General features: G+C 32.7%; 1 protein-coding gene and 1 long non-coding RNA gene across 7 annotated transcripts in view; one reads left to right on the plus strand and one right to left on the minus strand.

Annotated features, from left to right (window-relative positions):
• The window catches only part of LOC128558976 (uncharacterized), a 36,800-nt gene extending 11,874 nt beyond the window's left edge, over positions 1 to 24,926 (minus strand). Inside the window, exons 1-6 of one of the 6 annotated variants that reach the window (XR_008371995.1) lie at positions 24,811 to 24,897; positions 19,521 to 19,659; positions 5,639 to 6,206; positions 4,931 to 5,089; positions 4,196 to 4,399; positions 238 to 425 (exon numbers count right to left, since the gene is read on the minus strand). Coding sequence is in view for 5 of the 6 variants with exons in the window: in XM_053549541.1 (XP_053405516.1) it covers positions 4,196 to 4,399; positions 4,931 to 5,089; positions 5,639 to 6,206; positions 19,521 to 19,659; positions 24,811 to 24,829 (1,089 nt within the window). In the remaining variant the exon portion in view is untranslated. Of the gene's footprint in view, positions 1 to 237; positions 426 to 4,195; positions 4,400 to 4,930; positions 5,090 to 5,638; positions 6,207 to 10,793; positions 10,817 to 19,520; positions 19,660 to 24,810 lie in introns of those variants that run through there. The other 5 variants (XM_053549541.1, XM_053549544.1, XM_053549543.1 and 2 more) reach the window with 5 other exon arrangements.
• On the plus strand, positions 7,007 to 10,781 carry LOC128558977 (uncharacterized). The gene is made up of 4 exons (XR_008371996.1): positions 7,007 to 8,349; positions 9,280 to 9,352; positions 9,689 to 9,989; positions 10,586 to 10,781. It is a non-coding gene; the product is annotated as an uncharacterized LOC128558977 (long non-coding RNA).
• Positions 24,927 to 25,100: the final 174 nt, after the last annotated feature.

Below are 25,100 nucleotides of genomic sequence, written 5' to 3' on the forward strand. Positions count from 1 at the left end.
ATTTATTTGGTTACTGCATATAAGCAAATGCAAAATGGTAAAAGTAATTTCCCTAGCAAGACACAGTTCAAAACATAAAAAAGAATAGCTGACTTTTTTCTGTCGTACCCTCATGGCCATTGATTATACCATCAAAAATGAGGTTTCAAGAGTGATAGATCTAACACTTTAATTTGTAACAATTTTTTATCGGTTCAGTGTCACCCTGAAATAATAAGTAAAAATGATATAGGCTACCTGGTCAATACAGTGGTCATTGAAGTCAGAAATCAACATGTTTGGAAGGCTGTGGTCAGACATGAAGAACAGGTTCTTCATTGCAGCAGTAATGGCAGATTCAGACTTAGAGAGATGGATCTCGGCTGATTTCTTGTAGTCCTTACCAGCTTGAATGATCTGGAGGTCAACATAATGACTATTCTTCCCTGTAAAAAAATAAAGAAAATTTGAATTTACAGTTTTGGAAGTAGTTTCATACAAGTACACACAATTATTCTAGACCAAAATTTATAATGTCGTAGGTCTGGGCAGATTTACCAATGAAGTTCATAGAATATTCTGATATAATCATATTTAGATCTAATACATTATTTAATATATCAGAACATTCTGTGAACTTTGTTAGATCCATGTAAATAACAAATGTTTAACAGCAGGAAAACAGTTTAATAAAATAATTCAACCGATGCGGTAGTCAACATAATTCGACGTTCAGATTGTTTAATATTTGTGACATGAAATTATAAGAACCAAATAATGGATGATAAATCATAGAACACAGTTATGTAAAGATACTGAGTTTGTTTTATTGCAGGGTACACGTTAATCGTGCACAGTACATACATACGCTAACATCACCAGAAAATTCGTAATTTTGGATATTATTTGATAACTTTACACAAATCAATGAGGAATCGAGTCCCCTTTTGAAACATACAAGTTTTATTGTTCCTTCTCTTGAGAAGGAATACTTAGGGCCGGAAAGTCACACTTGACTAAGCAAGTGATCTCGAAATCTGTTGTCATTACGAGCTGGCCAATCACACTCCGTGACCTTAGAAATATTCTCTGACGTTAAACATATTATTTCCTAATTGAGGCGACTCTGACTGAACGCGTTTCACGGATAACCTAGGATGATGGATTGATTCTTTTATTTCCTCCATTCTTGAAGAGCATAACATGTGTACAAACAGATAGACATATATCAGCAAAATTACATGTAAACAACAAAATAAATATTATCGTTTCCTTCGAATGCATGGTCCGATATGTGAAAGCAAATCCCATTGCGACCCTCTAATTATATGTAACAAATTCACGCAACATGTGGAATTGGATTGACCGGGTCAAATGTGTATAGCCAGTGTATTCTTATTGCCGTATTAACTCCACTGAAAGTGGTAACGTATTTACTTTGGTGTTGGATTTAACAATTTATGTTAGCATAAATATTAGTCGGACTAATCCGACGTATACAGTTTGTTTTATATTGTGACGGTCAAACTGCGGTGGCTGGAAAAGTCAGAAATTAAAAAGCAGCCACTCAGCGACAGTAAGCTTGTTTACATAAATACCTACTTGACATTTTTAGGCAGTATAAAACAACATAGTTCTTCTTTTTTTTTAATTTTAGTGGTTTTTTTTTTTTTTTTTTTTTTTTTTTTTTTGGTACAGAAATAAACACTCTTGGAGCAAAATGTAACGCCCCCAGGTGCGCTTAAAAAGTAAGTAAAGTTTCTTCTTGACGAAAGTCCTCACCTGATGGAACAACTTATTTCCAGCCGAGCTCACGGCAGGCGTCATTTACCTCCCCAGCATCCAGTCTAGACCGATACTGTTGGAAACAGTACCAAATTAAAGTAAATCGACCAGTACGGAACACTAGTCGGGATATCAGCCGCAACCGGGAATCGAGCCGGGTCCGGTAATCGAACGCGGATCGCTGGCGTAGTCCAAACTGCTAACCACTGCGCCACTGACTCCCTGATTAAACGGGAGGATACGGAATGTCAATATGGTAGAATAGTCTTGTCCTTGTGTCTGATTCTGGGGTTCCGCACACTGATGACCAATATTTAAACAGACATTGCAACCCAAATTTTACAAGATGATCATTATATATTTATATAGATGTGCCCTAGAAGGAACTTTTGCTATGCTTTAACTTGTTTGAATTTATGGCCAATTCGTTACAAAATCGACATTTAAACTTGAGACATGTAAAGCGTCGGCAGCTGAATTGTTTCAAATATGCTCTGGCCAGGGCAAAAGTGCATTACGTCACTCACTCCGCGTGTAGGAAAATTAACATTCTTATGGGGGGAAGAAGGGCGCTATATTGATTTATTCTAATGCCACCTTTTTTCTTTTTATAAAAAAAATGAACTCACCTTTTGCTCGCTCGTGATATGTCACGTTTTCCTTTTCAATACATTACACCCATTTACAAATGAATTTGTCACATTTGCTGCCTTGCACACTGAACAGTACATTGATCTAGTGTCAGACTCATACGTTAGCCATGACCTATTATATTTCCACTCCTTGCGAAATTTTCTACTGGAAAGTACCGGAGGTCTCGGACACACATTGTCTGAACTTGACTCACGGTCTTTGACTGACTCGCGAAATTCAACATTTGACACAATCTCTTCAGTAATATCCGTACATTTATCGTTAACAGTATTCTGTTGAAAACAGTTCAAGAAATCCGAAATTTTCCGCATTTTTATTCCTGACGTTGGTGTATTTTCAGCTTTTTGTTTCCGACCCATTCTGGACAACAATTAATTGAACTTTTCTGTACGAAAGTGAATGACAGAATGACCAAGTAAATCGCAAAATTATCTAGTTGGCCAGAATCTTGTAAATTAAATTGATAATAAGTCATAATTAAGATTATGTTTCTTTGAAGGAAGCACCACAAAGCTACATTTTATTCAGTCTGCTTTGATGTGATGCTACAAATAAGAAACAATTTTTTATCCATAACCAAACTTACTTAATTACATTTGTATTTAATTATCAGAGTTAAACAAACAAGTAATTAACTCTTGCTTTAATCATACTTCAATGATGCGTGTTTTTTTACATACGAAAATCAAAGTAATTAAATACCCTCGTACTCCCCTTAGGCATTAGCCGAGGTGACACGCTGTGTATAATTATTGATCGGTGATAGTCGACACGCTTCTGCTGTAACGATTTCTGGGTTTACTTTGGATGGATTTTTACGCAAATTTAAAAATTGTTTACTTTGGAATTTTTTTTTTTCGCCAATTTGATTTTTTTTCGCCAAAAAAGGAATTAGCGAATAGCAGCGGAAACCTTGCAAACTCAACAACAACTGTATAATGACCAAGCTTACTACATTAAAGCTCTTAACAAAGCAAAATCTACAATACCTGTATAATGACCAAGCTTTCTATATCACAAGCTTTTAACAAAGCAAAATCTACAATACCTGTATAATGACCAAGATTTTTACATTTTAGGCTCTGAACAAAGCAAAATCTACAACATCTGTATAATGACCAAGCTCGCTATATTACAGGCTTTTAACAAAGCTACATCTACAATACCTGTATAATGACAAACATTTCTATATTACAGGCTTTTAACAAAGCTAAATCTACAATACCTGCATAATGACCAAGCTTTCTATATTACAAGCTTTTAACAAAGCAAAATCTACAATACCTGTATAATGACCAAGCTTTCTGCATTACAGGCTTAGAACAAAGCAAAATCTATAATACCTGTATAATGACCAAGATTTCTACATCATATCAAAGATATCTATGCGTAGGACCATAGGCAAACAATTTTTTTTTCCAATTTTTCTTTAATGGCACATGATTTTAACAAAGCAATTCTTTTATAATAGCAAACTTTCTTTATATGAACCACCAACTCAGCTATCTCTCCAATATAGTTTAGTTTATTTCTTTAATCCTAAAGCTTTCGTTGTAGAAACCCATAACAGATCAAAAAATCACTGCTCTCTTTTTTGAGTTATAAAGTGCCAACGCTGACTAGATTCATTTTTCAAATGGTGGTCCAGTATTAAAGATAGCTGTTAAATAAATGAGTTAAAAATGACTAGCACCCAAATTTAGAAGTGTATGAATACATGCACTTTCTAGTATTCATATTAATCTACAGAACAACATCTAAAACTGATAGTGTATACCTCCGTTAGTTTAGACACGATAGATTCTAGTGTAGAAATCTGTCTTTCGAGTTTCTCACAGGCGTCCTTAGTTGCTAAGCCTTCTATAGAATTGTTTATATCTTCAAGACCTTTATCTATGTTTTTCTTTAATGTTTTCATATCTGCAAGAACTATTTGGCATTCCCTTCTTTGGCTGGTAATGATGAAATCCTCATTCTTCAGCTGCCAATATATACATGGTTATATGCAATTTTAAATATGTTATGACAAAAAAATTCTGCCAAAACCGTGTAATGTTTCTGATAGCGTTATAATTTGCAAACATTTACTTCGAATACTAAAAAGCAATTAATTAGCATCATCATTAATTAGTTATATTGAAATTGCGTAATTACTTACTAGTATTAACCAAAGTATGTTCAAAGTGGATGTCCTTAAAATTACCGTTTTTATTTACACAAGAGGCGTGGAAATCTCACGAAAACCACAACCATTTTAAATCGTGTCTGAATGGCTGTTTTCTTCCTACAAAAAATTCTACTGGAAATTAAGCCGCTTAACTTCAGAATGTGTTCATAGAGACTATCATCTTGGTTCTCTCAAAAGTATACGACACCATTCAGTACTTATGACATAGGCATTAAACTTATCCTTGACCACACTGGCCATATATAAAATTGAAACTTTGTTTTTTCTATAAGCTACCAATTTTACTTCAGTATATCAACTCGTTACAAAATGTATTGTACTAACCTCTTCAAGTTTCTTTACAGTGTCCTGTACATATTGTTTTCCTTTCAGTTCCTTACCATCATGTAGCACAGCAATCATACCATCTATGTAAGTATCTAGACGTACCTTTTCTAGTTTCATGGTGCTTGTGTGGACTATCTCGTTTCTGTATGTTCTCACCTGTTTCATTTATTAAACAAATATACATATATCTATCAGTTTTGGATGTGGCGAACTTCTTGACAAGACAGATGAAAGATGAGAACACAGCTGTATTACTACTTCTGAGTGATGCGACTTGTCTCTCAAATAGTGTGTAGAGATGTAATTTAGACATGAATGATATTTAAACAGAATAATTATTTCGTAATGACAGCGGCAATAACTTTTATAAAAAATCAACAAAAGCAGTAATAAAAATGAACCTTCAAGGGCATAAATTTGTTACAGTACATGTCTGTTTATACATAATTAGTTATTGTACATACTTGTTCTAAAATAAGTCTGAATACTTTTCCCCTTAAACCTTGGTTACCTCTGTAAAAGCCATGTGTAATTGAAAATGCACATATCACGATAAGTGCATTGATGTGCTATGTTTTAGTGTTGGCATAAAACCAGCTAAGAATGCATAATTACTTTTAACCATTTTTGTATGAAAAGCTAACTCAATCTGAACGTAATTAAGAATATATTTACTCAAACTGATTAATCATTGACAATCTTTACCTTTGTAAAAACATCAGATCCAGTGATTTTGCACCCAATGCGATCATGAAAATATGTGTTGTTTATAATCACATGCAGCAATCCCGCGCAGTCAGTGTCGGCTGCTGATGACTTCTGCTCATATCCACCAGTGTAGATGAAACATTTAGCTATACTCCACGAATCGTTAGTCCACTTCTTAACGTCGGTGTTTTTCCAGTTAGGAGCTTTCGTAACATGGCTAGTTATAATTTTGTCATAAATGGCGCCACATACTTTGTTTCGGCAAGCAATTTTACAACCCGTTTTGCAGCAGTTACAGTACTTTTGACCAAATGGACATTTGTTATCAGTTTTCTCATGGTCCGGTTTGAGGGTTCCAAGATCGCATTCACTACATGTTACAGTCAATAGCTTCTTTGTCTGTTTAATGTGATTCAATATTTCCCTTTGTTGTTGTTTTGCAACGTCATCACAAAAAGGCGCTAGTCCGTCTTTTAAATATATCAAACCAAATCTGGCCTTCAACCATCTGCACGTATCCGTATCTAAATGAAGTTTGTTATCCATACCAATGTAGGATCGGAACCTTGACAAAACGTTTTATGTCATAATTATCTTAAAATCAAAATGACATCCCTATACACTACATTAAACATGTGCAAAACTCATAGATTCAGAAATGTGCACAGTTTATATATTTATTAGAAATGTGCACAGTTTAATGTTCATTAGACATGAGCAAAATTTATATATCGGACATTTGGAAAACTTATATATTCATTAGACACGTGCATAGTTTATATATTTATCAGAAATGTGCAAAGTATATATATTAATTGGACATGTGAAAATTATAAATCAGACAAGTGCAAAGAACAAGATCATTTAATACAGTAATCAATATCCTTTATAGAATAATCAGATATTTGCAAAGTACAATATCATTAAGTAATGTAACTACGTGTAATTCACTTTATATTTTCATTAGACATGTGTTGGTAAAGTAGAAGATCATTAAATAATGTAATTAATACATTTTATTTAAGAATCAGACAATTGCAAAGTGCAAGATCATTAAATACTGTAATTAATTGACTTGACATTTTGATCAGCATGTGCCTTAAATACTTTAATTACTACAGTTGATATAATCACGAAACAAGCAGATATCCATGTTGTTACAAGAAGGCGGTGCTAGAGGGAGTGAGAGGTATTGCACATATATGTAATTAATTATCTATTTTTTTTTAATCAATGTGCTGTTTGCATACGATTTATTAATAAACTTATGTTCTGTTCTGTTCTGCACATTTCATTTCCTCTCATGAACAGACTCAATAAAACCGAGTCTGCTATTATTTTTATTGATTGCGTTCTCTTTATATATGTAATTAACTGCTAGTATAGCTTATTACGGTGTATTATCCTGTACGTTCTACTATGGTGTGTAATGTGTTGCAATATTATATCTTCTATAATTATTGTCTATCTTTATATATTCATTCAATGTTTTAAAATATTTATTGTAAAACAGAAATATTTTTTTCAATGTTTCATATATTTTTTCTATCTTTTGAAATATTTATTGTAAAACTAAAAAAAAAATATGATGTGACAAAAAAAAAATTTCTTTTATTTTTTTCAAATTATTTGTTCAATCCTACAAATATTTTATTCGATGCAATGATAATAATTGTGTGTACAACGTAAATGGCCATTCTATCTGCTTAAAATATTTGTTCGAAAGAATACTGGGTAAATTGCTATTTTACGGACATCCCTATTCTGCGGTCATGCAGCCAAATTTAATTACCTCAGTGATAAAACAATTACATGTATTTTATGCTTATTACTGATTTTAGAGGGTATAGATCATATCAGCGATAACAGAAATGTACCAAACAAGAGCTTCGCCTAGCGGGGCAATATACGCCCGAAAGATTTTTTAGAGCAGGAGGGAAACAAAATTTAAAGAAGACACATATCTAAAGATTTTTTGGCGGGGCATGTGAGGGATTGGGAGGGGAGGGGGAGAAGGATGTGTGTGTGTGCGGTACTGGTGACAGGAGACAGTTTACTAAAAAGCAAGAAACGAAATAAAAAAAATGCAGGGTGCGGGAGTGGTTGGGGTTTGGATGTGACAGAACACTAAAGGGCAAGAGGCTAAATGAAAAAATGGGAAAAAACAAGAGAAAAAATAGTTGGTGGGGCATGGGGTTGGTGGGGCAAGGGGGCGGGGGTACAATGTAGATTGGAGTGGGGGTGTAAATGAAAATAAAGATGTTGATTTTTTGTGGGCCGGGGGATGTATATGCTCTGGACATGACATATGATGGGGAGATTTGACCTTGCTGTGACCTTGACCTTTGACCGTCCACCCTGTTTAAGCACTGCACATTGTCTTATCACCACATACCTACACCCCAAGTTTGAAGTCGATACCTTGAATAGTTAATAAGTTTTTTTTTTCCGGACATGAAATTAAACTTACAAATTTCATCTTTGAGCTCAATTTGTGACCTTGACCTTTGATCTTCAGAGCCGGTTTAAGTACTCTGTACATTGCCTTATCGCCACCTAAGAACTTGCCAAGTTTGAAGTCAATACTTTGCATGGTTTAGCGATAGGAAATAGGCGCTTCCGCATAATCGGTATGTGTCGCGCACTAAACTGTTTACGTATGCACCGGTTAACAACATCGATGTGTTCCGGCACTCGCAGTCAGAAAGGTAAGTTTTATTTCTCCAAATATTCTGTTAAGTACTATTTGTCAACTTATAAACACATGTTCAGTCCAAACTTACGATATTAAAGATTGAATTTAACCCGGATTTTTTAGCGAAGCCATTTGAAATCATTGATTTTTAAGGTGTGTAGTTCTGATCTGTCATTCTCTATTCATAACTTGTGTTTACACGAATCTTCAAAATGTGCATATTTATGTGGGTTTCATTGGTGAACCAGTGGCGCATGGAAGCTAAATATACTGTTAATGGCAGTTGGTAAGTGGGAATGGTCAATTATTTATGGTTTGTTTTTGGTTTGCAAAATAATCAAAATGTTAGTTTGACAGACGACAACAACAGCAACTCGTTATAGTTTGTTTCAAGACATCTAGAAAATAGATTAATAGAATCATTTTGATTTTGTTCGATGATACAAACTGGAGCATATTATGATCTGTTTGTTGGATGATTTTCACATAATGTTTTAACTGAAAATTGTTTTATGGTACTAGAAAAGGGTATTGCAGTTTTTTCTTGAGTACCTATACTTTCGGATAAAATTTATTTCGGATGTAATATTTGGCTACTGTAGTATTTTGTTTTTTCTTATGTTTAAAAAAATGAGACATGCTGGGCATTTTTCCTGATTTTATTTTGTTATAAGTTATACATTAAAATAATGTATGTGTCATTAGGATAAAAATAGAGCTGCATTTGGCAACATAGTAAAGATTGGACGATTGTTTTTTTTGGAGATACCAAGGAGACGCCCCGGTACATCCCGGAACTAAGGGCTGGATACACAACCGGTAGGGGGGCACATGAGTCTAACGACTAGAGTCTCCGAAAGGAGGTACATCAGATAGAAACACAATGGAGTGTTTCATATGATAAATTACGTTTTAATTTTATTAGTTACTTTGTATATTTCAGAAGCTGTGTGTTCACTGTTGGCACATTGAATGATTGACAGCATTGGATAAATAATGCTCTATTGGATAAATACGTAAGAAAAAAACATTTCAATATTTAAGGCAAATGATTTATACATTTGAAAGGATATGTAAATTCAAACTATTTTAGAGAATTTATAAATGACTGCCTCCTTTGTAAAACAAGATTTTATTTTTATTTTTAAACTGATTGTTGCTGTTATACTCAACAGTTAACATAAGAGAATAAAAAATACATGTGATATCAATGTCTATTTGCGTTTGACCTCCTTTTAAGCTGCCATTTTATTAACTTAAATATGGACGTTAAAAAAATTAAAACGGTGGATAGGTAGTTTTAGGTAATAAGGGTCTTAAGTTTTAGATATGAAGATAAAACTATATTTCAGGTAAAGTACATTGGACAGCTGAGATTGTGGTGTGGACAGCTGAGATTGTGTTTTGGACAGCTGAGATTGTGACTTGGACAGCTGAGATTGTGGTATGGACAGCTGAGATTGGTGTGGACAGCTGTGATTGTGGTGTTGACATCTGAAATTGGGATTTGGACAGCTGAGATTGTGACTTGGACAGCTGAGATTGTGCTGTGGACAGCTAAAATTGTGGTGTGGACTACTGATATTGTGGTGTTGACAACATATTGTGGTGTGCACCTGTGATATTTTGGTGTGATGGTTTAAAGTAGCAAAGGTATAAAGCATGTATTATATTATTACATTTCATTATAGTTTGACTATACAAAGGAGAGCTTGTATACTTACCCTGAATTTAACAAGACTTAAATCTTCTGCAAAGTACTCTGAGTTCTGTGAAAGTCACCGATGTCAATTGACTCAGTTGTAATGATTATTTGAAAATTGAATATTTAAAAACGTAGCACAGGAATTAGCTTTAACTTACTCCAGAAACAACAGTGTTAAACATTCCTGTCTGATGTCTCTCATATGACAAAACTATCTTTTAAAGGTAAATTTCAATATTTAATACTCTACATTTCAAGAGTAGAATTATTAACTGAAAATGAAATATATGGCTAACCAAATAAAATGCCAAAGATCTAAAACAAATGAATATTCCATACTAATTATGTTAAGAAAGGATAACTAATAATTTAATTAAATACATGTATGTACACAATGTCAGTTTCAGTACAGTTGGTTTTTAAGTCCACATGTGCTAACTTATACAGGGACATTTCTTTTTTCAATCTGAATAAATTATAGGATAGATTGTTTTAGATAAGAAGGGTGTTAGGTTTTAGGTATGTAGATAAAACTTTATTTCAGGTAAAGAACGTTTGACAGCTTAGATTGTGGAGTGGACAGCTGATATTGTGGTGTGGACAGCTGAGATTGTCATGTCGGCTAATTATATTGTGGCTTGCAGAGCTGATATTGTGGTGTGATGGTTTAAAGTACTAAAGGTATGAAGCATGTATTATATTATTACATTTCATTATAGTTTGACTATACAAAGAAGAGCTTTTATACTCACCCTGACTTCAACAACACTTAAATCTTATAAAAAGTACTCAGAGTTATGTACAAATCACTGATGTAATTTGAGTCAGTCATAGTACTTATTTGATAATTAATCATTTAAAGACATGACACAGGAATAAGCAGTAACCTGAACCTGAAACAACAGTGTTAAACTTTTCTGTCTGATATTATAAACTGATAAGACAGATTATCATGTAAAGGTAAATTTAAAATAGAGCAATAGAATTAAGTTCAATTTAAATATAAGGCTGACTCAAGAGAATGATAAAGATCTGAAACAAATCAATTTTGTATACTAATTTTGTTAAGAAAAGACAGCAATTAAAACAGTTTACAGTGTTGTTTCAGTATAGTTGATTTTTAAGTCTACAACTGTTGTATATTGACAAAATTAACAAAATCATATGTATTACATATATAGAATTTTGAATGCAGCCATATCTTTTAACATTATTATGTAAAAAGATTGTATTCATGTTAATAAGTTGAAACATATATGGGAAATTCAATTTTAAAACCTGTATTAGTGATATGATAAAATTATTGGAAATTAAATACTTTGAATAACTACAAATTTCTGCTTGTAGAACTAAAAAAATGTTACATTGTAATTAAGTTGCCCAGGACAAAGGTTACAAATAAATTTTATTTGTGTTGTCTTCTTGACAACTCCAATCAAACATACAAATGCACCATGATGACAACAAAAATATTTTATTTATTAAAAATGTTTCCAAATACTGAAATGTATGATGTCATTTTAGTGATATACATAATTTATAGCACAAATGACATCTAGACTAGTATACAGGCCATGCATGGCAACCTGATATTCCTTTTATGATTTTAAAAAGAAATATCTGATTTATATAAAAACATTGCAAGTCTTGTTCTGGTGAAGGTAACTTCTTCCAATTTTCATATTTGAATGTTTATTTTTGACTTTTTTTCTTCAAAATTTGGTATTTTTAATTTAGAATGTTTTGCCACTAAGGCAGGTTATGAAATTACTCATATCTAATTCTTCAATTGTGAAAAGTAATATTAATTATCACAAAGTAAAATGGTGAAAAGTTTGAGAAATGAAAAACTGATCCTTATGCTAGTGAGATAATTTATAAAACAGTAAAGAAAATAAAATAGATATGCATATTAGAATTAAGAAAGATATTTTGTTTGACTTTAATACAGCTTTTGAGGTACATTAAAAAACTTTTGAATTGCCAAAATGTCTGTGTCATACCAAGAGGTGCTAAATATCTTTATAAAATCAAACAAGGATTGTGCTAAAGTTCATGAAATTATTTGCTCAAAATTTGGAATTCAACCAGAAAAAGTACATGCAAAGAGCCTCTATGGCAAATTGAAAAGGGCTTTAATAAAAGCTAATAGATTGAAAAATTCAACACAGGAGGTGGAATATACCAGATTTCTTACATCATTCTTCAAACTACCTGAGAGTTGTGCACTTAAAAAAGATATTGAAGAAACCAAGAGGAAAGAAAGTTCTGAAAAAATGAAAACAATATTTGAACAAAATATAAAGATCAGAAAACTTACAAGTGATGTAATGCAGCTTAGACAAAGACTAAAATCAATAAATTTGTCAAGGCTTAATCAAAGAATTAAGAGGCAGTCATTAAGGATCAGAACACAAAACATCCTTATAAGTAAATTAAGAAAGGAGCTGAAGAAGATTTTGAAAAGAAATCAGTCGACTAAGTCTACACAGTGTAACACTTTTAAATTTGAAATACAAGAAATAAAGGAAAGAATCGATGAATTAAACGAAGAAAATTAAAAAAAAAATACCAGAAAAACATCTGAACCAGGAGTATTTGATTGTAGGACTGAAAGCACAGGCAAGCCCTATAAGGACATTGTAAGGGAAGTATATTATGATTTAATAAGTTTGAATGTAGGAGTAAATAACATTGAGAAAGTTATTTCAAAAGTGTGAAAATTAGTAAATGTTAAAACAAGCAATCTTCCATCTGAAAGGACAGTCAGAAATTTTCAAACTGAGTTGGGCATTTTAACCAAACATCAATTGAGTGAAATTATAAACAGTAGTGAAAACTTAACAATGCATCGGGATGCAACTACTAAAAAGGGAAGACATTTCTATGGGGTAGAGATATCTGAGAAGGAACAGACTTATACAGCAGCGTTAAGAGAAGTGCCTGATGCAAAAGCCGAGACATATGTTAATGTAATCAGTGATTTACATTCGGAAATTAATCAAGTCAATAATGAATCAGATTGCCCAGTTTTTTTTCAAAAAGTAAAGAATTCTATGACAGATAGATGTGCAACAGAAGAAAAAGTAAACAAGATACTACAAACGGAAAACAATATGAAAATAAATTCTTACAAGTGTTCTGTTCATCCTGTGTTACAATTTCAAGACATTTGTGAAAAAGAAATCATTGTAATAGAAAAAGAAAATTGTGAAAATCTTAAGAAAGATATATCTACTGGAAATGTAATAAAGAGTACATCAAAGCTTTTTTTCAAAGATGGTACAGGGGATCCAAATTTGGCAACAGCTTACATTAAAAGTAAGGGATTTGAGAGAGTACCTATTGAAAATTTTAGAGGTAATCGCTTCAACACCTTTTTTTACAATGCTTTAGGTATCTTTTTACTTAGAGTACACATCATTGATTATCTCCAACAAACAAAGACTTCACAGAATTTCATTCAGAAGATAATTGTTGAAGGATTAAACAATAAGTTAATCATTAACATGCTCTGTGCATTAGCTATAAGTTACAAAGTGATAACAGAACCTTACATGAAAATGACAATGAGGAATGACTATAGTACTTTACAAATGGCTTCATTTTATCAAAGGTTGATTGATGTTTTATGTATCGGAGTAAATGATCCAAGGAGTATCATTATGAACAAAGTGAAAATAGAAGTTGGACCGCAAACGGAAAGTGATATACACATTTCAGATGAAATCCTTTCAGTAGCATCAGACAATGCTTTCCTAGAAAATGTTGTCAAGAGATTTTCAAAAGTTTTAATTAACAAGTGTAAAAAGACCTTTGCAGATTACATTGAAGGTGGCAAATTTCAAAACCCTTCAGAAAATGTTATTAAAGAGTCTGAATTGTGTCCACAAAATAATATTACAGTTGAAAGGCTTATGGCAAAATTGGATTCAGGGCTCAATAAGGCACCTAATATTAATATAGAAAATTTTGAATCAAGAATAATTTATCAAAATAATAATACAGGACTATGGATTGAGAGAAAAGATCAAAATTCAAAATTCAAAATAATATCAAAAGCAAGAATGAAAAGAACTCAAGTTCAGAAAATAAATAATGATAAAAGAAAAGAAATATATGAGGCCTCTATTATAACAATTAATGAAAGAAAAAGGAAAAAATTGAAAGTGAAGAAAGAAAAAGTGCAAAGGCATTAAAACTACAAGAAGACATAAGTGTGCATGGGATTGCAAATTGTGAAAAAGAAATAGAACAGAAATTAAATAATATGTCAAACAAAAAGGAGAAACTTAATTATCTAAAAACACAAATCAACAATTTAAAGAACTCTATATTTCTAAGTGACTAAGGAGATGCAAACGGAGGCCCGTGTACGGGCATACAAAAGGTAGTTGCATAATGGCGGATACAAATAGTCCTCATTTATTTTTTGCTCTGTAGAGCTATTTTCCTTATTTTCTTTGCAATCGTTTTGCTAAATTCACATGGCAGATTTATGCTTGACATGTAAGTAGCATTTTCATAATGAAATAACAACATGACAGTTTTTTTTCATGGAAGCTTAGATCATACACCACCAGTATAATTTGGGGACTCATTTTTTTAGCTGATTTTGCAGTTTGTGTGTTTGACTGAAATTATTTTTCCTGCATCAAACATGACCCCCACTTTTCTTTTGATTTTTATTTAGCACTGGCAATATTCTTCAAAAAAAATGTAGGTTACAGACATTTAAAATGGGTCCTGATGTGTGCTGTGGCCATTAGAAATAGGTCAATTTTATATAGAATAAAGAACAACAACTATTTAGTGTGTTATAACCTATATGCTTTATAATCAAGAACAAACACTGTGGGGAAATACATGACCAAAATAATCTTTAAACCATATGGGATAATACTGAAGCAACTTTTGTTGTAAATCTCCAATATAGCCTACCATATGGCAACATAGATGTATCCTAAAACTACATAGATTTTAATAACAATCACCTGATTATCTGGAACACTTCAAGGAACTGACACTCCTTATTTTCCTTAGAGTTAGTAATTACAGGATGCCCATCATTATTGTCACTCACATGATAATTTAACACTTTTCATTAATCACATATAGGGCTATGTTTAAATTTCATATCTTATCATTGTAGGAATTTTATTCATGTTCTTCAAAATATAACTTTTGTTTAGAGATTATTTTAATCATGTGATTCCCCAGTGACAAAGGTGACTAAGGACATACAAACGCAGAACTTATTTTTCCATTATAATTAAAAACAAAGGTGACCAAGAAGAGACAAACGAAGTTCCGTGCATTTTCACTATAAGAAAAAGCAAAGGTGACGAACTAGATAAAGACGAAGATCTGATTATTTGCACTATGACCAAATGCATAAGTAACTATTAAGAAGATACAGAGACAAACCTTTAAAATTGAACTCAAAAAGTGACTACGACAATACAGTCCCAAACATGGTATTCTGATCTATGATTGATACGTAGCTATTTAGGATATTTGTAATTGCACTATGATCGAAACCAAAAACATTTTTTAGAAGATACGTATGCAGACCTGTATATTTGGAGTATATAATGAAAACAAATGTGATTAGGAGAAACAGATGCAGATATGTAATGAGATACAAAACGTTGACCTTTCAATTTGCACTAAAATTAAAAGCAAAGTTGACTAAAAAGATAGAGATCTGTTTATTTGCACTATCAACAGAAGCACAAGTAACTATTAAGGATATTTGTTTTGTTTCTTTCTTTCTTTTGGGTTTAACCCCGTTTTTCAACAGTATTCCAGTCATGTAACGGGGGACAGTTAACCTAACCAGTGTTCCTGGATTCTGTACCAGCACAAACTTGTTCCCATCAAGTAACTGCCAACTTCCCCACATGAATTATCAGAGGTTGAGGACGAATGCTTTCAGACACAATGTCTTTTATCAGATTGTCACGGACAATATACGCCCCGCCCAGGGATCGAACTCGCGACCCCACGATCCGTAGACCAACGCCCTCCCTACTGAGCTAAGCGGACGGGTTTATTTAGGAGATAGACTTGTGTAAATGCACTGTGATCAAAAGCAATTTGACGAAGGTGCTGCAGGCGCAGACTTGCGTATTTGAACTATGATTTAAGCAGAGGAACCTTTGGAGATATAGACGCAAACATGTGTATTTTGCAGTATGATCAAAATTATACGTAACGATTAAGGAGAAACAAAGAAAGACTTTGTTATTGCACTATGACCCAAAACAAAGTTAACTAAGGAGATACCGATGCAGAATTTATTGTTTGATTAAAAGCAAAAGTACCTTAGTAGATACAGATGTAAGCCTGTATTTGAACTATGATTAAACACAAAGGTGACTGCGGAGATATTACGGCGACCTGTGTTTTTGCATTGTGATTAACAGCTAAGGTTACTAAAAAGATAAGACGCAAGCATGTTTATGTACACTAATAACCAAAAGCACAAGTTGGGGAGAGAGAGAGAGAGAGAGAGAGTGAGGGAGAGAGAGAGAAAGAGAGAGAGAGATGAGTGGAGGTCTGAGGCAGACCTACGTAATTGCACTATGCTTAAAAGCAACGTACATAAGGATAAACAGATAATTGCATTATTATAAAAAAAAATGACTAAAGAGATACAGGCCTGTTCATTTGCACTTTGACCAAAAGCGTATTTTCATGCGTTTAACTTTGCACCGACACAATTATAGGTCATATGTCGACTTTCCAGCTTTGATGGTGGAGGGAGACTCCGCGTACCCCTCTGTGCGTTATTGAATTACGGGAAGTCACCTGGGTAGAACCACTGACCTTCCGTAAGCTAGCTGGATGACTTTCGAATGAAGCATGAAACGCCACGAGTGTTCTCGAGCCCACGTGAGAGGCAGTGACTAGAAGTCTCCACTCAGACATGGAGGCCCCGTTAACCATAAACGTTGGTAAGGAGGACACAGACAAGAGTATTGCATTATGATCAAAAGCAATCGTGACTAAGAAAGAACAGATATAGCCGGCGTGTATATTTGCACTATGAACAAACGCAAAAGTGACCAAGGAGATATAGACACAGATCTGTGTACATGTAATTGCATTATGATCAAAAACTAAAATGGCTTACGAGATACAGACGCAGTCATGTGTATTTGCACTATGACCTAAAGCAAAAGTAACCTAGGGGACACAGATGCAGACTAGGGCTTTTGCACTATGAACGAAAGCAAAAGCGACCTTGAAAATACGATAGCAGACTTGTGATTCTGCATAAAAAAGCGAAAGACCTGATCAACTTTCTACAATCAATGAGACACAAAGAGTCATCGCACAATCAAATAGGGAACCGTGTTAATTTATTGTATATATGTCAATAATCAAACATGCGCTGTATTTTACGAGCTTTGTCTCATATCCCTTCTAACGACTTTCACAAATATCTCTTATCTTTCATTAAACGTTAAGACGACCTATGAAAAATTATAGTAAATGCAGATAGCATTAACCTTGTTGTAACAACTGTTTCGTAATATAAATAGTTCTTACATTTAAATCATCTTATTTGAAGCGAGCTCTTAGGAAAAGAAACATCTGTAATACATAGACCCCATGGGATAATGCTAAAAGGATAAATCAGACCAAGAACGGCCAGCTGATAATGTCGAAGTTAATACACAATTTTGTTTCTATATTACTTTATGTGTCATTTAAGCGAAGGGCATTAATTTGGTGATATTAATTCTGTCTTTTAGATCTTCTGTTATCATTTAATGCAGTGAAAGAACTTTCAAAATTGGATTCGAAAATGGGAGAGTTAAAAACATCACAATGCCAGATATTTCGTTTCCATTGCAATTTAAAAGAAAATGGCGGAATTAATTTGTTTACAGATATTTATTTGAACTGTATTTCCATAATAATGTTCAATAATTTCTATCGTTTATTTTTTCAAACTAGAACGAATTTTTTTTTATAATTTCATGCTTTCTATCGTTAACACAAGAAGCCATAGAAATTAGTTTATTTTAACAATATTTGCTAGATACATAATTAAGCATTGTGTAAATGACATCAAAAACATATTACAATGGCAGCCTCTCTGTTTGAACATTTTCTAAAAATTCAAAATGCATATATCAAACATCTTTTTCAGTAGTGGTCCGCTTTTCAAAATTTACTTAGTTTTAAAAATGGTTTGATGATAGCATTCACATACTTTAATTTCTGACTCCGTGAGTAATCTTAATTATAACAGTGAAAGTATATCTGCAATTTAATCTCCGTGGGGATACCAATAACTTGCCTGCATGTTTAGTTCCCTATATATGATATATATTGAGTCAAACAAAAACGCTTCACACTCCATTGGTCAACCGGATGTATTTGTTTAACTGACCATTTGGGAAAAACGCCTTTTGTTCTCATAAGTAATTTTTTCTTTCAAATATTCTCTCAAATAAGCTGAAAGCTTTTCTTTTATAACATAAGTTAAAACTTTACATGAATAAAAGACATAATTATGCCTTAAATTGTTTATTTCCTCTTCTTAGTTTGATTTCGCACGATTTGTTTTTTTTTTCTTCTTTTTTTATTATTATTTCACTGCTTGGTCTTATTGCGTGACGATATTTCTTTCTCTATTTTTGAAAATAGGTAAAGGGCGGCAAACATCACCGTTGGTTTGGTATAACTGTGAATTATATTGAAAAATTTAATTATTTTGTGTAATCATAATACTGTAAATAAAGTAAGACCAATATCTAAAATAAATATTCATTTAGCATGATATAAAATGGTTTTTATGAAAAGGGATTTTTTGTGAAAAATAAGCGAAAAAATATAGTAACTAGTCTATAGATATTGCAACATTATAACTGATTAGTTGCCAACCTAAAAATAATGTGACGAGGAAAATAAAGAAAAGATAACCAACTCATACAACATTTTAATGTTTTAAGTATTTGTTTCTTTGCCATAACATTCATAGGATGAAAAACAAAACGATAAAACAAACGAAAACTTATTCTTCAAACCTTTTGTAACTTTACGTGATTTGACCTTACTCCGTGAAATACAAAAGGATCATTTTATATATTAAAAATAATGCATAAATCAAATAAAGTGCACATCAAGGCAATTTTCTAAAAACAATAACCAGTAAAATTAGTTGTTATGCATATCAAATCAATTCCATTAGTCTTACAAGAGGTATTTAACCAGTTTCTAATAAACCCATTTTGAAATAAGTCGCTTGAAACTATTGCATACAAAAATAGCTGGAAAACTTCCAGAAATTTAAAATAGCTACAGATTCGAAGCTATAGGTGCCGCATTATGTTACTAGGACGGCAAGCCCAAATGATTTTTCGGGTATCGTACATACGGGTAAATCGGTCTTTTCAGGTAACATGTTTACGTATAATTGTTTTATTAATTGACAGAGTTTGATGAAATAAAAAGTGACAAACACTGGAAAATGGGAGCTTTTCTTGTCACCAAGCGTCTGCCAGACATCCCTGACACTTTTATTCAAACACTTACAGAACTGAACATGTGTTCGTTCAATCAACGGACAATTAGAGGAACTTGCATCAATAGAAACCAATTCTACAAAGAGAAAAAATGAAAGAACGTGAAGTATGTTACTTGAAATACCATATGAATATAAGCAATACTGATTAAAATACACTGAATTAAAAATTTTGGAACTTTAATCATGGCGCTTACCACTACATCATCGAGCCATCGGTTAATTATATTGTTTACTGAAGTAGTAATGATATGTTCGGGATACAAATATTGCATTAACTAACGAAGACACACGAAACTGTTGGCGTTGATTAATGAGTACCAGGTCAATACGGATTACAAATAAAATTGCCACCTTCGCAAGTAAAACGTTTCTACCTGCTTGACACCAATACACCACGAACGTTTGATATAAAGCTGATAATGAATGCAGTATCCCGATACAAACAAAGGAAAAATAGTATAAACAACAAACAACCTATTTTCACGTGTTTCCATATACTTAAAACACGGTTGTGATGTAATCCGTTGTTAGTTTTGTGCATCATATAGGTTATTGTACCGATACCGCTCTATACACACGGTTATTTAGCTATACCTGTCCATTATTAACCTGTAACTGTCCATTCGTAAAATAATGGATACTTTAAGAATGGACAGGTACAGATTAATAATGGACAGGTATAGTATCAACCTTGTACGTTGAGAGGTGTGAGTACATCAGCCTATGAAATTCGAGAGTTTCGAAATTCAAACTGCAACGTTTTTCTTTCTTTTTTTTTCTTCAGAATTTGTAGCTAATAAATAAAAACCTGAATGGGAACGTATGATTTTAACCCAAATCGCTCCACAAATTATCAGTCAAATGAAAATCAAACAATGTGCCAAAAGTAGTTACCAAATGTTAGTTTAAATCTTCAACTGTTAGAAAGTAATAAAGTCTTCTATCTGTACTCCGAAATTGCAACAGAAAATTAATGCAGATATAAACCTGGTATGGCATTTTTAGTAGAAAACAGACGAAAATAGGCAAATTAATGTGAAAACAAGAGCTGTCGGAGGACAGCGACGCTCGCCCATTCAATAGCCTTGTCAATTGAATGAATATTAGAGTCGAAAAGGGGGCATAATTTTGTATAATTGCAAAAAGGGTTATGAAACCTTTGCAATGCATATCAGCTCATGACAATGGACAATTGTGCAAGTTTCAATCCATTCTCATTAGTGGTTACTGACATACCAGCTTACATACAAAAATATAACCAACAACAACTTAATCGAAAAAAAATGGCATAATTTTGTAAAACCGCAAAGTAGAGTTATGACACCTAAGCACTGCATATCAAATCATCACAGTGAACAAGTGTGTGACGTTTCAGTCCATTTCCATCAGTAGGTACTGAAGTACCAGCTTATAAATAGAACTTTAGTAAAAAATTCCTAAAGTCGTAAAAGGAGCATAATTTTATACAAAAGCAAAATAGAGTTATGGAACCTGTGCAGTGTAAGTCAAATTATCACAATGAATAAGTGTGTGAAGTTTCAATCTCTTCCCATAAGTGCTTACATACAAAACAAATCGGGACGCGGACGCAGACTAATACATGAAACAAAAAAGTGGAAAACCACAGGTCGCCCAACACGACATAAACGAAAATGTTTGACTGGACCTGTTCGTAGACGGGAGTGGAAATGCAAGTTGTCCACGTCCGCTAGTCTCGGGTTTTAACATTTACACATGTTATAAATACCAGAATGTAATTTAGAGACATCCGTAGATGTATTCATACGACGGTGCACATGGAACCTTCAATGATGCACAGAGTGCAATTTCATGAGAAGCGGCGTATGGTCACCAGATAAAATAATGGCTGGGCCCTAAACGAGAAAACAATGGGTAGAATTAAACAGACTGGAATCCAATAGCTCCACATATTCTTTGAATAGTCGAGATAAAACATAATTTTCTTTTCTTTTTTCAAATGCTCAGACCTATCTTTTTCATGCAGTGTTCTTGTAAACTTGGTTAAATGTTTGCCATAACTGACATTTGTTGCAGTCCTACACAGACATGTGCAATTTTACCTTTCTACTACAAAGACAAAAAAAACAACAGCAACAAGCGTTAAGTTCCCTAAGTTTTACTGTACGTTTCGGCGTTTCGGTATTAAAAGAAAATTTGGTCGTAATGATCCTAATTTAACAATACAATTTTCTTGCAATAACGATGTTATTTATTGTAATCACGAAATATTTTCTCGTAAAAACTAGATACGAGTCATTACTAATAAAGATCCCATGTAATACGGGTAATTTTCTTATAATAAAATTGATAGAATATCTAGTAATTACGAGATAAGAACGATGTTGTTATAATGATATAAAATACATACATACATTTTAGAACGTCTTCACTTCACCTGGACCCGTCATTTATATAAATGGTATTATGCTGGTAGGGAAATAGAAATTGTTAGTACTTTCAGTTATTTAGGGTTTTTTTTTTCAAGCGTTTGGTCTTTTATTCATGCCACGAGAACATTAGCAGGAAAAGGTCTACGCGCTATGATTTCTCTATTTAGTGTTACTAGAAATATGGAAGTACCTGTAAATATAATGTTTAACTTGTTTGATTCATATGTTTTATCTGTATTAAACTATGGTTGTGAAATATGGGGATTTTTAAAAGCAGACAACATAGAACGCATCCATAGAAAATTTTGCAAATGGCTGTTAAATGTAAAAAGAACAACTAATACATTGTCTTTATATGCTGAACTAGGTAGATTTCCACTATATGTTAATCGTTTGACTAGAATTATAAAATACTGGTTGAAACTATATGGTTGCAAACAAAATAATTGTATCATAAAAACTATTGTAGATAAACAAAGAATGGAAATACTTTCCGACCATAATGTTACAAATTGGTCGTCAAAGGTACGAAATATTTTGCAAACCTCAGGGTTTACAGATGTGTGGTTATTTCCAGAATCAGTTAATATGAATGTCTTTATACCTTTGTTTAATACTCGACTGAAAGATATATATCAAACAGAATGGCACGTTGGAGTGGAAGCTTGTTCTTCATTGTTTCTTTATAGACATATCAGTACTGGCATATCCCGTGCTTATCACTTAAATATTATAGAAATCCCAAAGTTTAGAAATATTATTGCAAAATAAGATTAAATTCTCATAACTTAAATATTGAAACTGGGCGCCATAGAAATATAGAAAGGAACCAACGAATATGTATTTTATGCAACTTAAATGCTTTGGAAGATGAGTATCACTTCATATTAGAATGTCCATTGTATACCCAGATTAGAATATGTATATTCCGAGGTTTTATACGACTCGACCTAGTATGTACAAATTGGTATCTTTGTTAAACTCAGAAAACAAAAGTTTGTTGACAAAACTGGCACTATATTGTATCAAAAGCTTTAAACTCAGAAATGATACTTTGAATACGTAAGAACGCTTGACTTATGTTTGTTCTTTATATGATCACTCTCGATTTGTATTATTTATTATCATTTTGAATGTGATTGTAATTATTACATTTACCTATATTTATGAATTATACATGATTTATTGTGACTGTCATATTGATGTTATGATGATGAGCTTGTATGCTTAAATCAATAAATTCTGTTCTGTTCTGTTCTGTTCTGTTCTGTTCTGTTCTATATAAAACTGCAAACTCAGCACGAACAAAGCATGGACAACTATTAATACATACATCATACGACCAAGTTAATTTTACTTTTTGTAAAGGTACTTCAAATCATTCATAAATAAGATAAAACGAAATTGTTCGAAACTTTCCTACTTATCAACACTGAATATCATTAGTGTTTAAAAAAAATAATTGCAATAAATATTTATATGCAATCTAATTTAAACTCTATTTGACTTGGTATTTTTACTTAGCACAGAGACACAAATCAATGAATTGCCTCTGTCTCAAAAAGGACAATGTTAGAGACATTATATTATATCACGACAATCTTGATGTTTTCGTGAGGACCGTGTTTTAAGTTAGAGAAAAGCCTTAAACTATCCATTATGTGAAAGAATGGACAATCTCGGCGCGTTGCGCCTCGATTTGTCCATTTTTTTCACATAATGATAATGGACATTTTTCGGCTTTTCTCCTTTACATAATTTGTCAGTAACTAAGTTTCCATGCCTTCTTTTGATTTATAGCATTGTTTTTCTAATAAGAAATATATTGTTTGTTACCCTTCGATCTAAATGTCAGTGCTTTGAAGTTAAATTCGTTGTTACCAACCTCTTTAGCCAATATAACAGAGCTTTAGAACGTTTGGCGTCCTAAGATCCAAAATTGTAAAACTACTACAAGCAATGATGACAGGGATTTTGTATACTCAGCATAACAATGTATTTAAAATATGATAAACTGGTGTATATGCCTGGTCAAATATTGTCTCATTAAGATGGTAGAGAGTCTAGAACTCTTCGATTTAGGTAAATGCTCATATGTGAGAAAAAAGATCCATCTGACAAAAATGTGTGACTATCAGTCTCTGTATAAAAGCATAGAATGTAATGCAGTTATATATGTAACGCAGTTTGATTTCTGAATATTCAATGGCACTGGCTTCCAGATCGTACGACAACAAAGAAAAGGAAAAAGAGTAGGTATCAGAAATTAATGCTATATTACTTAAGAAAGGTCTGAAACTTAATCACTGATAGAATATATGTTATGGAAATGCATGTAAGTTTTTTTTACTAATTTTTACAAAGTGGTGATATTGGTAAAGACAGTGTAAAAGATTTTACTTCCGCAGTGGCTCGGGTTCTATTCCCGACGCGAGTATCTGTTTTTTCTTTTCTTAATTTGGAATTTTCAAGATAGGCTAAAAACCTCATATTCTAATGTTCATAATATAAGTAAACTTCAATTTAAAGAAAGATAATTCTAGCCAACATCTGGAGGCCAGTACCTTTAAGTAATTTAATACTTAATTATATTTTGATATCTATAGACCTTTTTACTCAAGTTACGGTAACTATGCAAATGTCGCAATTCTTAAGTTATATATAATTTCCGTAAAATATAGCGCTCAATTAGTTCATACTTTGGTAAGAAACGATTTAAAACATACAAGGTAAATAAATTTGATACTAATATATCCTATAGTATATTTTATAAACATTTGATCAAATAGTGATAATAAATAAACTGGTACTTACCCGTGGTTTCTCCCTTCATTTGCCTGTATGTCCAGGGCTCATTGCTGCCATGTTAACTTGTAGATCTCACAATGAAGTTTGACTGCGCCTGTGCGAAATATATAGCTTAAATTCTTTCACTGCGCATGTGTCAATGTGATTGACGTTATTGTTTATTGCGCATGTGTGGAAGTGCATGGCGGTATTGCTCATAGCGCATGACAGCATTTATGATATTGGGACGGTTGGGAAAATCACCGGTTAAGAAAAAAGTGTTATCACGTGTTTAATCCATTTGAATAAATTGTTTT

The sequence above is a fragment of the Mercenaria mercenaria genome, chromosome 8, assembly GCF_021730395.1.
Source record: "Mercenaria mercenaria strain notata chromosome 8, MADL_Memer_1, whole genome shotgun sequence".
NCBI lineage: Eukaryota > Metazoa > Mollusca > Bivalvia > Venerida > Veneridae > Mercenaria > Mercenaria mercenaria.